This window comes from Scyliorhinus torazame, chromosome 19 (assembly GCF_047496885.1).
Source record: "Scyliorhinus torazame isolate Kashiwa2021f chromosome 19, sScyTor2.1, whole genome shotgun sequence".
NCBI classification, from domain to species: domain Eukaryota; kingdom Metazoa; phylum Chordata; class Chondrichthyes; order Carcharhiniformes; family Scyliorhinidae; genus Scyliorhinus; species Scyliorhinus torazame.
Genome location: NC_092725.1, coordinates 78,853,143 through 78,866,971, shown reverse-complemented (window position 1 = coordinate 78,866,971; position 13,829 = coordinate 78,853,143). Strand labels below are relative to the sequence as shown.

Genomic DNA, 13,829 nt, shown 5'->3' with positions numbered 1-13,829 from the left:
GAAAAACTTTGCAAAACTTTAATTTAAAAAAATATTTAAAAAAGATAGATAATTCTGGATGTGAAAACCCATTCTATCTTATGGCCTTCAGAGAGTTAATATTGCATGTTTCATCAATTTTTGTATCTGAGGATGTATGAATCATGAATTTTGCAGTCACATAAATCTACTTATCTTTTCTTTCTAAGTCAGCAGGCCTCTCCTCTGCCTCTGGTAGAATACCAGCGGCTGCAGGGTGAGGCTCTTAAGTGGCCATTAATTGAATTTCATTCAGCCCAATTTTCTTGTATTCAATTGTGTACATGAATCTATTAACCTCAACCACAGAAACAAAAAAATCTATCCGACATTCTCTCTTTTGTAATAAATTTAGAGTATCTAATTAATTTTTCCCAGTTAAGGGCAATTTAACGTGGCCAATCCACCGACCCTGCACATCTTTGGGTTGTGGGGGCAAAACCCATGCAAACATGGGGAGAATGTGCAAACTCCACACGGACAGTGACCTAGAGCCGGGATCGAACTGGGACCTCGGTGCCCTGAGGCAGCTGTGCTAACCACTGCGCCACCGTGCTGCAATATCTGACATTCTCAATGCTTTATGACTAGATAATGTTGAACCAGGAAAATAGTCAATGAAAATACAAATGACTAGAATAAAAGCTGTTTAAACTATAATTACAGTAATCCCATTTGCTTCAAATACAGGATAAAAGCAAATTACTGCGGATACTGGAATCTGAAACCAAAAGAGAGAAAATGCTGGAAAATCTCAGCAGGTCTGGCAGCACCTTCCAACAGATGTTGCCAGACCTGCTGAGATTTTCCAGCATTTTCTCTTTTGCCTCAAATACAGGTTCACCTGCTGCATTATTCAATCTGTCAAAATAAAATCTGATGAAGAGAAAACAAAATAAAAATTTCCAAAAGCTATCCACAAAGAATGCTGACAACAACTAACCAATCAGAATGACAACACCAATCCACCTGATCTTAAACTGATATTTCAGGATAAGTCTAACATATATACTCACAACATAATGTGTCAAAACCAGTTTTGGATTACCACTCAACTGTAGTTTGCACAAACATCTCCTTTGGCAATAAAATAATCCATTATAAAACAACAAGCAAACTGCACAACATCACACATTATGGGCCAGATTTTCACCAAGTTGTAGAGACTCTGCAGATAAAAGGCAGGCAGGCCCCTGATTGAGAAGTTCCATCCCTACATTTCCGACAGATCCCAGTTCCACAAGTGGAATAAATGGGGTGGGTCGTGATACACACTTGAAAGAAACCCAAACTGAGCAGGGCCATCGGAACTCAGCGCTGAGTTCAAACAGACCCCAGGCTGGATTCTCTGCTCCCCGACGCCAAAATCGCGTTCGGCGACGGGGCGGAGAATCCGTTTTGACACCCATATCGGGCGCCAGTTTTCTGATTCTCCGCCCCCTGAAAAGCATACGCCACACCGATTATCCACGGCCTCAGGCCATTGCCCGAAGCCTGCCCCGCAATGCTCCGTCCCCAAACGGCTGAGTTCCGTGTGCTCACATCATTCGTGAACTCAGCGTGGCGGCTGTGAATTCAGTCGGGGCCGCCATAGACGGGGAGGGGCAATCCGTGGGCAGGGGGGCTTCATTCGGAACTGAGGGCACTGTGGGCGGGCGGTCCTGGGCGCACGCAAGTGGCCGAAGGGGCACTACTTTGGTCAGGTCCGCGGGCTAAGTCTGCCATGAAGCACAGCGCGGCCACTGCAGGCCGCCGCAGTGAGCATGCGTGGCCTCGGACCGGAAGTGCTGTGGGCCGTATCAGCAGCTAGAGCTGCGAGCTCTATCCTGCCTCCCTGCTAGCCCCCAGCAAAACGGGGAATCGGTGACCGTTTTCTGTCAGTTTTCCTGCTCTAAAGACATCCGTTTTCACACCGGCGTGAGGACTTTTGTCTCCAAAACGGAAAATCTAGCCCCCCATTTTTGTTGCAGCATGAGAGTTCCATAATGTGGAAGTCACAAATTTGAGGTGGAGACATAAATGCTCTTTCAGGGCAGATAAGGCCTGTATATTATAAAGCTGCGAAGTGATTTAAAACCCCCACACCTTTAGAAATTAAAAGAAACAGCCTGCCTGTTTTAATGGGAATTGAACAAAAATCGGTTCCAGAACTACAATTACTCTTTGTTGGCACTGTCCCAGGGCCATCACTGTATTATTAATACTTGGATGTTTTCTACAACCGACAATTATCTCTCTTGGAGGAAGGGTTGAGGGCACCAATTTAACATGATTGAAAAAGAACCAAAGGCAACATGAGGAAAAGCTTTTTGTTTGACACAGTGAGTGGGTAAGATCTGGAATGTACCGTCTGATTGTGGAGGAAGCAGGTTACAGTTTTCAAAAGATAACAGTATCATTATCAGAAGAGTAAAAAAGTTACAGGTCTCCAGGAAAAGGGCAGGGGAGTGCAATTAGCCAAATGCTATTGCTGAGAACCAGCATAGACACATTGGCCCTAATGGCATCCTCCTGTGCTGCAGCCATACTATTGTATAAACAAGCCCTTTTTAATATGCACTGGTGGAAATATATATATTTTTAATTCATTTACAGGATGTGGGCATCGCTGTTAAGGCCAGCATTCATTGCCCATCCCTCGTTGCCATTCAGTAGGCAGTGGCGAGTTGCCTTCTTGAACCGCTGCAGTCCTTGAGGCATCGGTACATGCACTGTGCTATTCGGGAGGAAGTTCCAGGATTTTGTCCCGGTGACAGTGAAGGAACGGCAATATATTTCCAAGTCAGGGTGGTGTGGTTCCTAGGTATCTGTTGCTCGCATCATTCTAGACAGTGGTCGTGGGTTTGGAAGGCGCTGTCTAAGGAACCTTAGTGAGTTACTGCTGTGCATCATGTCGATGGTACACCTGGCTGCCACAGTTCGATGGGGTTCACAAGTATCTGCTGCTCTTGTCCTTCTAGTTGGTAGTGGTTGTGGTTTAGAAGGTGCTGTCAAAGGAACTTGGCGAGTTACTGCATTGTATCTTGTAGATGGCTGCCACTTATCTTTATTGGTGCAGGGTTTGAATGTTTGTGGAAGGGGTAGCAATCAAGTGGGCTGCTTTGTCCTGGATAGTGTCAAGATTCTTGAGAGTTGTTGGAGGGTACTCATCCAAGCGAATGGAGAGTTGTCCTTTACACTCCCGACTTGTCCCTTGTAGATGATGGACAGGCTTTGGGGGGGGTCAGGAGGCGAGTTATTCGCCGTAGTATTCTTAGCTTTTGACCTGCCCTGGTAGCCACAGTAATAATATGGCTAGTCCAGTTCAGTTTCTGATCAATGGTAACCCCCCCCCCCAGGATGTTGATTGTGGGGTATTCAGCAATGGTAATGCAATTGAATGCCAAGGGGAGGTGGTTAGATCCTCTCTTGCAGGAGATGGTCACTGCCCAGCACTTGTGTGGCGTGAATGTAACTTGCCACTGTCAGCCCAACCCTGGATATTGTTCAGCTCTTGCTGCATTATTTGAGGAGTTGCGAATGGTGCTGAACATTATGCGGTCATCTACAAAAATCCCCACTTCTGACCTTATGAGGGAAGGGAGGTCATTGATGAAGCAGTGGAAGATGGTTGGGCCTTGGACATTACCCTGAGGAACTCCTGCAGTGATTGTGTGGAGCTGAGATGATTGGCCTCCAACCACCACAACCATCTTCCTTTGTGCCAAGTATGACTCCAACCAGCGGAGAGTCTCCACCCTTTGATTCCAGTTTAGCTAGTGCTCCTTGATGCCATACTCTGTATTGATCATTGATGTCAAGGGAAGTCACTCTCACCTCCCTTTTAGCATTCAACTCTTTTGTTCATGTTTGAACCATGGCTGTAATGAGGTCAGGAGCTGAGTGACCCTGGCGGAACCCACACTGAGCATCCACCAGCAGGTTATTACTGAGTAAGTGCTGCTTGATAGCACTATTGATGACTCCTTCCATCACTTTGCTGATGATGGAGAGTAGACGGATAGGGCAGTAATTGGCTGGGTTGGATTTGTCCTGTTCCTTGAGTATAGGACACACCTGGGCAATTTCCCACATTGCCAGGTAGATGTCAGTGTTGTAGCTGTACTGGAACAGCTTGGCTAGGGGTGCTGCAAGTTCTGGAGCACATTTCTTGATATCATGTGGAGTGAATCATATTGGCTGAAGACTGGCATCTATCATGCTGGAGACGGAGATGGATCATCCACTTGGCACTTCTGGCTGAAGGTTGTTGCGGATGCCTCAGACTTGCCTTCTGCACATGTGCTGGGCTCCTCCATCATGGAGGATGGGGTTATTTGTGGAGTCTCCTCCTCCAGTGAGTTGTTTAATTGTCCACTACCATTCACGGCTGGATGTGGCAGGACTGCAGAGGTTAGATTTGATGCGTTCATTGTGGAATCCCTTTGCTCTGTCTATTACTTACTTCATATGCTGTTTGGCACACAAGTAGACCTGTGTTGTAGCTTCACCAAGTTGACACCTCATTTTCCGGTATGCCTGATGTTGCTCCTGGCATGTTCTCCTGCACTCTTCATTGAATAAGGGTTGGTCCCCTGGCTTACTGGTAATGGTAGCGTGGGAGATATGCCGGGCCATAAAGTTGCAGATTCTGGGTGAATATAATTCTGTTGCTGTTGACGGCCCACAGCGCCTCATAGATGCCCAGTCTTGAATTGCTGAATCTATTCGAAGTATGTCCCAATTAGCACGGTGGTAGTGCCACACAACACGATGGAGGGTATCCTCAATACCCAATCACTCCAGTTGATGTCACAATAAGCTCTCCTTTGGTGATTCTATTGTTACAGTTGATTATTTATAATTCAATAGCTTCTGCTCCTTCCTGAATATATTTAGGAAATCCACTATCTTTTTGATGCTGTCCGTGGTAACATTATGTTGACCTATCTCCCTACCACCATCTCTGAAACGCAATCACACCCCTACCCGATCCCATCTGTAATAGCTGCACTGATTGGCTTTTCAAAAACCATCCAAACTGCTAAATAAACTGAACAAACAGATTAGCTATATGTCATCAGAAGTACTTTCGGCAACGGTATTGATTAGGAGATGATAAATGAAACAAAGCTTACTTTTGGCATTCAAATATTCTTCTCGACCCCCGATTGATGTCCGCTGGGTTACTGTGCTGGATTTTAAACAACGCAGACAGACTGACTGATTTATGGTTTCCTTTGATATCCATTTTACCACTGTTAACTATTCACATGCAAATTACAGATATCATCTTAATTTCGAGATGGAAGAATATAAAACCCAATGCACAATAGTCTAAAATTATGTAAAATAATGTGGATGCTGTAAATCTGAAATAAAAACAAAGTGCTGGTAAATCTCAGCAGGCCTGGCAGCATCTGTAGAGACAGAAACAGTTGTCCCTGACTAACAGATCCTTCCACCTGCCTCCAGTATTCTTCCACTACCCGGACCAATCCCTCTGGCTTCTTATCCACTCTTGTGGTGGGACTTTCCAATCTTGCCTGCCCCAAGACTGGAAATTTCCACCCAAGAACAACGGACCTTACAATGGTCCGTTAAATTTTCTACCCCCCCCCCCCCCCCCCGGCGACAATTCCTGCGGAGGGTGGGACTGGAACATTTACCCCTTGATCTTTTCATTGAGAATTGTCGGTATGATATTGGTTGTCTTATTTCTCTGCACCTCTTGCTCACTTTAACATGTCGCCCTCTGAACCTGCTGCACTCTGTTCACTCAGGTCTAACCACGATATTGTTATGAAACCTGCTGGCCAAAGAGGGGCTGTGTTGCTGGCTAGTATACCAATCTCTACCTTGCAGAGGCTGAGCACCAGCTCTCAGTCACTTCTTCCCTACCTCCCCAAGACCATGGTCCCACCACCAATCTTCAAGCCATTATTTCCAGGATTGTCAGTTTGCTCGGAGAGCTATATTGGATTGGAAACTTTAATTCTATTTCTCTCTCCACAGGTGCTGCCAGACCTGTTGAGCCCTTCCTCGCCCTTGTTTTCATATCTGCAACAGTTTTCCAGTTTTTCCATTTCTGCCACTATTTTGCAACAATCTGCTTCATGCTGAAATGTTCCTCATAATGTGCTTGCCAAGCCAGTTTGAACTGAGCCTGCCGAAACATACCTTATAAGTATTTGAAAAGTCTGATGGATTCCAAACACTGAAGTATTAAAGTATACTTAAAAATAATATTCAGGAGTGAAATTATATTTTTAAGTTCACAGATATGAACATCTAACAAAGATATTAGAGAAACATTTCTACTTCATAAAAAAAAACTTACATCTCCAATTCTGCTATCCTCTTATCTTTGTCGCTCTTTTCATTTTCCATTTCCTTTAAGATTTCAAGCAGTCTGTCCACTTCTGCTTGGGCTATGTTCGCTTCATCCCTATATTGTGCCACCACCTTTTCCAATTGTTCAATGCGGTCACTGAGGTTTGTGCTGGTTCGTGCTTCTGTTGTGGTCTCAAAAGACTGAAAGTAAAATGAAGCAAAATAGTCAGATAAATCTATTCAATGGATTGTACATAATAGAGTTAATACTATGACTCCAGTTGGTGAGCAATCATAAACATCTTTCAAATCTCAATTCATCGCCAGGTTCTTTGGACAAATATGTCTTGTATATAGGAATACTGGATATTTCTGAACATCATAGATCATTGATCATAGAATTTACAGTGCAGAAGGAGGCCATTCGGCCCATCAAGTCTGCACAGGCCCATGGAAAGCTCACCCGAAGCCCACACAGTTGACTTGTAGAAGGTACCTTTCAGCTCCTTGGCACATTGTTCACATTATTTACACTTTTTGTTTACATTCATGATGCTTAACCGTTTTTGAGACAATTTCACCTTCATTTACTGCCATCGGTCCATTGACCAATAGAAATCTACATGAGCAGCAGAATACGTTACATGGCATAACATTCCTGTTACTATTACAAAGTGAATCAACTAGTTGGTTGTGTGATACATCAAGTGGCAGGCTAAATTCCTGAACACCTAAGTTCTTGAAAGGAGCTGCAAACCTGGTACCAAGCCTGTGTTCTACAGCTAGCTGAGTGTGGGAACCTGCACCACAGGATGCATCAAATTCAGATACAAAAACATTCTGAAAATCGATCTCAGAACCAGTAGGTTGGACCCCAATACTTGGGGAAAAGACAACTCTGGACAGATCCAAATAAAGAAGTTTCTATCGTGATTAACTATGATGATGTTCACTGCAAGGGAGTTCCAAATCCTAAGGGAAACGGAATGCTGTTTTTTAAGTTTATTTTTGTGATTTGAAAGAAATATGATAAAAGAGATGAAACCCGGTGACAAATAACAAAACGTTTTTCAAACTTTAAAACACACAAGAAATGCGACAGGAAAGAACATTTACAATTAACTACGATAATGGTTACCCAGACAGCATACTTGAATTAACCTCAATCTAATCTATCTACTTTCCTAAACTCCGAGAATACATCTTCCCCAAAACAACATCCCATAGGTTTTAACACAATGAGCCAAATCAAGCAAATAATTATCATACAAGACCCGTAGCTTGCTTTTGGGAAACTTTTTTTCTAAATTAAGAGTAGAATTTCTGGGGTCTAACACAGACGGCTTCTTCCACTTTTGGCATAACAGCTTGACTCTGTTTTCAAAGAAGGTATGGCTATGAACTAGGCCATTAGACTCTAAGTATTGTTTCACTCTCCTATTTGTCTAATCTGCATCTCAATGCCTCAGTGCAGCTACATGCTATCTTTACAATTCTTTACTTTTCATTTCATTTCATTCCAATTTCTTAACACTATCATCAAGCAATCTAAACATTTGAGGCAAATAAAGTTAGGTCCCTTTCGGACAAGCGAGCATCCCGCAAAGCCTGTACATTTAACCACCCTTCCAACAGTGACTTTATATGTAAACATATATAAACAGATATGAATTTCCTTCCAGAGAATTTGATAAAAGAAAAATATATTCTTGGGGCTGGTTTATCACAGTGGGCTAAACAGCTGGCTTGTAATACAGAAAAAGGCCAGCAGCACGGGTTCAATTCCCGTACCAGCCTCCCTGAACAGGCGGAGGAATGTGGCGACTAGGGGCATTTCACAGTAACTTCATTGAAGCCTACTTGTGATAATAAGCTATATTTATTATTATAGATTTTTTTTCTTGAAATATATTTTTGAACTTTTAACATTCTATATCAAAAGTTTACAAAACAAAACTAAACCAACACATGTATCAAAAATTACAAACAGTAACAGTAAGCCCAGTAACAGAAATACATCCCAAACAACCCCACCCCCCACTAACCACTCCCTCCTCCCACTAACAGTGACCAATTCCTTAAAGTGTAATACGAAAGGCCGACATCTACATGAGAACAATTCAACTTGGACCTTCTTGAGGTACAAAAACCCCATCGAGTCACCTAGCCATGCTCAGGAACGAGGTGGCGTTGACTATGTCCATCTCTGAGCAAGCAATGAGGCAAATGCCAGGGTATCTGCCCCCACACCCATTTGCAGCTCCAGCTGGTCCGTCACAGCAAATATAGCTATTAGCAATCAGGGCTCTAAATTAATATTTAGGGATACTGGCATGGTGATGAAGAAAGACACCCAAAAAACCCACCAAGTGTGTTCAACTTCTGCAATTCTGGCCTTGGTGAGGTGCGCCCTTAACACTACTTTGAGCTGGATCAAGCGCATCCTTGCACAGGATGACGTAGCATTCACCCTGCAGAGTGACTCACTCCACACCTCCTCCTCCAATATGGATCCGAGCTCCCACCCCCCCCCGGCCTTGACCTCTTCTACCAAGATCTGCTCCTCCCCCTAGATATGTCCATATATATCCTGGACATGCTGCTCTCTTCCGACCCCACGCAGGAGCGAATCCTCTCCAATAAAGTGGTAGCGTTTCCGGGAATGTCGGACAAAAAAAATCCCATAACTGGAAGTACCTGAACGTATTTGAACCACAAGTCGTACTTTCTCTTCAACACCTCCAAACTAGCAAATTGCCCCTCCAAAAACAGATCCTTTACCCTCTCTAGTCCCTTACCTTCCCACAGCCCAAATGTGGCATTCAAATTACGTCGGCTCAAAACAAATGATTCCTACAGATTGGGGGCCATCTTGACACTGCCCCCAGTTAAAATGCTGACGGAGTTGCCATCATATTTTCAAAATGTAGACAACCACTGGGTTTGAAGGATATTTTGCCACAGCAAATGCCAGAGCTTCCAAGCTACACCTTGACTCCATCCGCACTCAGGCAGCTTCTTGGTCACCACAATACCTTCTCCGTATTGGTCGCCCAGTAATAAAGCATCGAATTCGGCAGCGCCAGTTCCCCCCCCCCCCCCCCCCCCCCCCCCAACCACCACCTGCCTATCCCACTGTAGGACCCCCCCAGTCTGAATCCGAGGAGTTCTCCCAGCCAATATAAAACCTTCCATGAGCTGTTCCATCCCCAGAAGAATGTCTTAGCTAAAAAAACTTGGAGGCATTGAAATAAAATCAAGAACCGTGGCAATATGTTCATCTTAATGGTTTGAACCCAGCCCACCAGCAATACTGGAAGGCTGTCCCACCTCTATAGATCCGCCCTGACCCTGCTCACAGGCTAATGTAATTGAATTTGTGAAGCCGCGACCAATCCCGCGCCACCTGGCCCCCAGATAGTGGAAACTAGTCCCAGCCAGGCAGAACGACAACCCACCAAACCCAGCTCCTCTCCCCAAAATGCGAACAACAAAATACACATTCTTCCCAAAGTTTAACTTATAATCCGAGAATGAGCCGAACCTCTTCAATATACCCATGATGTCCCCTATAACTGACCCTGCATCCCTTACGTACAGCAAAAGGTCATCCAGGGGCACCATGTTCTACCCCGCCTCTCACAATTCCTCCCTACTTGTCCGAGACCCTCAGAGCAATCGGCAGTGGCTCGATCGCCAACACAAACAGGAAAGGAGACATAGGACACCCTTTCCTCGCCCCCTATGCAGCCACAATGAACTTGTGGTGTTAGTACAAACAGTGCCGTTCAATAGCCACACCCACAACACAAACCCAGGGACCAGCCCAGACTTCTCCAGAACCGCGGAAAATAGCTATACTAAACCCCATCAAATGTTTTTTCTGCATCCAATGACACAATTATCTCCACTTCCGACCACACCGGGGTGAGGACAACTTTGAGTAGCCACCTCACATTGGATGACAGTTTTCTGCCCTTCACAAAGCCGGTCTGATCCTCCCCCACTACATCCAGGTGACAAGGCTCCAACCTCAACATTAGAATCTCAGCCAAAAGCTTCACATCTATATTGAGCAGCAAAATCGGGCGGTACAACGCACTCTGTGGGGTCCTTATCCTTCTTTAGGAGGGAGATGGATGCCTTATCCAATGTGTCTGGGAGAGAGCCCTACCTAGTTATCGTTAACATCCCAACATCAAACGGACCAACTGATCCGCAAAGCTTCTTATAAAATTCTACCGGGAACCAATCTGGCCCTGGTGTTTTCCCAGTCTGTATCTTTCCTCAAGCATACAAACCTTCTCCAGCCCAAAAGTGCTTCCAGTTCCTCCCGCAATTTCACCCCCACCTGTGGGAACTCCAAAACCCCTTAAAACTCTGCTATCCCCATTCGACTCTGGCAGCCCTGACCTATAAAGCCCCCAATAAAAGGTTCAAAACACCCCATTCACCTTTTGTGGGGTGGGGACCAACCTCCCGGGTCACCTTCAACATCAAGTCCACCGTGCGCGCGTAGTCAGAAATAAGGGAACAGGGTCCAACCCATGACAAAAAATTCAATCCTCGAGTACACGTATACTGGGGGAAAAAAAACCCAAAAACTCTTTATCCCCCGGGTGCATAAACCGCCATGGGTCCGCACCTCAAGTCTCCTCCTTGAAGGGGTCAGCAACCTCGACATGGAGCAGTCCAGCTTCGGATCCAAAAACAGTTAAAATCCCCCTCTAGAATCAATCCCGCAACGTTTTTCATGTGCTTCGATGGTGTTCCATGCGGTGTGGTGCTAGCCCCTCACTGGTAGCAGAATCTGTACAGGTGTGGCACCGATTTTACTGACATGAAGGTCCATGGATTCTCCGTTGGCGTCAACACTTAGGACTCAAACGGCGAATCCGGCCCGGATTTCAGATACAAAAAATGTGAGAATTACTGTAGAAAGCTAATAATTTTTCAAAAGAAAAGTTGCATAAAGGCTTTCATAATGAATAGTCCATTGCTCCACAATTTACTTTGTGATAAGAAAGTACACAGCCTAGCAACAGAAACATTTAGCAATAAAATGTAACATAAACAAGGTTAATTCAAGCACGTGGGTGGGATTCTCTGTTTCTGTGACTACGTGCTGACGCCAATGGAGAATCCGTGGACTTTTTTGACAGAATAATTGTCGCCACACCTGGACTGATTCTGCTACCGTTGAGGGACTAGCATCAGCTCCGCATGGAACACAGTACATTCTAATGAAAAACGGTGCGGGATTGGCCGGGTCCGTGATTGACACTCGGGAGGCTGACAAGCTGAGCCACACACACACACTTACCAAAGCCAAAAAGATGTCACTGATTGTGCTGGAGCATGCCCATACAGCTGATGGGTTGGCTGGGATCAGAGGGAGGGGGCACCTATACGATCCCTGGCACTAGGTTTAAAGTGGGCTGATGTTGGTGTGCGCAGCTGCAGAGCTGCCTTGCCGGCCGTGGCACTGGTGCCTGTCCATACCGACTCCACAGGCCACCTCCTGGCCAACCCAGCCCCCGGCCCTGGCAGTAGCCCCCCGGCCAACGGCACGACTGTCGGCAAACTATGGCGATGTTGGACACTGTCCGTACACTCTCTCTCTCAGCAGCCACCACGTCAGGTTCACGATTTTTGAAAGCGCAAGTGAACCACACAGTCAGGAACTCGGCCCATCAGATGCTGAGAATCGCAGGTGGGCACACTAATGATATGTAAACGGTGTTTTAAGTACGTGCGGAATGAAACGCAATGACATTGTTTTCGAGGGGACAGAGAATCGCGATTTGGTGTCAAACCGGCGCCTGCCGCAATTTTGACGTCGGAAGCTATTCTCCGCCAGATTGCACTCCCCGACTTCGGCGTCGGCTAACGGAGAATCCCGCCCCTTATCTTTGTAGGAAAGGCATATGTGGCGGGTGCATGTAGACATTTAATTAATTTGATGGGCATTGGTGAATTTTAAGTAACGACCAATGCTTGGATAACAAATCATGTTCTAAGTGACAGATAGTTGTTTGAATAAATCAGAAAGTCTCAGTTGAGAATTAGAACCAATGAGTAAATAAGGGGTTAAGACTTCAATATGGATTTCCTTAAAAGTAAGATCTTGTGAGCGAGATTTAGTTCTTGAATTCTTGTTTCCTGAGTTCTTGAATCATCTATCTGTTTATGTTTAAAGTAGTTTATTTATGCTTTTTGTTATATTGTACCAGTTTAAGTATTATTTTGATCTAAATTTTTGATTTAATTTTGTGCAAATGTATTTTAGTAAATTCATGAAAAATAAAGAGTGTTTTGGATATCTCTTCAACCGGACTGAGTACCTTATCCAGAGTAGAGATAAGAAGATCTCACAGCCTTTGTGAAGGCCACACACCTCTTCGATAGCTCAGTCCCAATATCCTGGTATATCTGTACACTGTGTGCCCATCCCGGTCAATACTGTGGTTCTATTTCATCCACTCCGAGATCCTCTCCTTCCTCTGGTAGCTGTGAAAGCGGATAATCACCACCCACAGTGGCTCATTCGTCCATTGCTTCTGCCAGAACGCACAATGAGCTCTATCCATCTCCGCAGGGTTGAACACCTCATCCCCTCCCACCAGCCGAGAGAACATCTCCGACAAGAACTCAGTCAGCTTCAAGCCCTCCACTCCCTTCTGTAGCCCCACCATCCTAAGGTTCAACCGCCTCAACCTGTTCTCAAGATCTTCCACTTTTAACCTCAGGCCCTTGTTGCTCTCTGCCACGAACAGAAACTCCGCTTCCAGAGGCCTCCTCCACACCATCCAACGTCTCACCTTGCGCTTTCACCGCATTCGAAGTCTTTCATAGCTGCTCGTGAATCGGGCCCAGTGCCTCCTCGACATGGCTTTAAATGATTCCTTCATCCCTTTACCCTGTCACTCGAACTGCCTGCCCATCTGCCTGTCGAATTTTTCCAGCTCCTGCATCATCACCACAGCCAGCGTGTCTAATGTAATGGGCCTGGCAGCCATCTTCCCTTCTTCAGGTTCTTTTGACGGGCTACCCTCCTGGGCTTTATTTACACTGGGCTTCTTAGTCAACGTTTTCAACATGCCTCCGTCCAAAAAAAGTTCTCTAAATCAACTAACTGGGTTCAGATACCAAAATCCCCCCAGAAAACAGGCAAAAGGGATCAAAAACAAAGAACCAGCCAGGAGCCACCTTTCCTGCGACTTGCATTCACGTGACGTCAGGAAATCATTTACCTGTTCCTTTGGATAGTTAATTGAAAATGTGGCTTATTCACTGGTTCTGCAATTGTGGGGGTTAATTGTCCATATTTATTGATTGAGCATATAGATTTAAAAAAAAAAAATCAGGATATGACTTTGCAGGGATAATGTATTGTCTGCCAACTCCAGAGGCTTTGGAAAAGCCCACGGAGGCTGTGGAAACGGAACTTCTGCAAGTAAAGCCCAGTGACTTAAAACAAATCAATAGCTTCCTATAAC

General features: G+C 45.1%; 1 protein-coding gene across 3 annotated transcripts in view; it reads right to left on the bottom strand.

The window, feature by feature from the left end:
- Positions 1-13,829, bottom strand: part of LOC140396245 (ELKS/Rab6-interacting/CAST family member 1-like) — a 1,343,051-nt gene that overhangs the window by 1,040,597 nt on the left and 288,625 nt on the right. For all 3 annotated transcript variants that reach the window (XM_072484589.1, XM_072484590.1, XM_072484591.1), the window contains exon 11: positions 6,338-6,531. In XM_072484589.1, the coding sequence (XP_072340690.1) occupies positions 6,338-6,531 (194 nt within the window). The remainder of the gene's footprint in view (positions 1-6,337; positions 6,532-13,829) is intronic.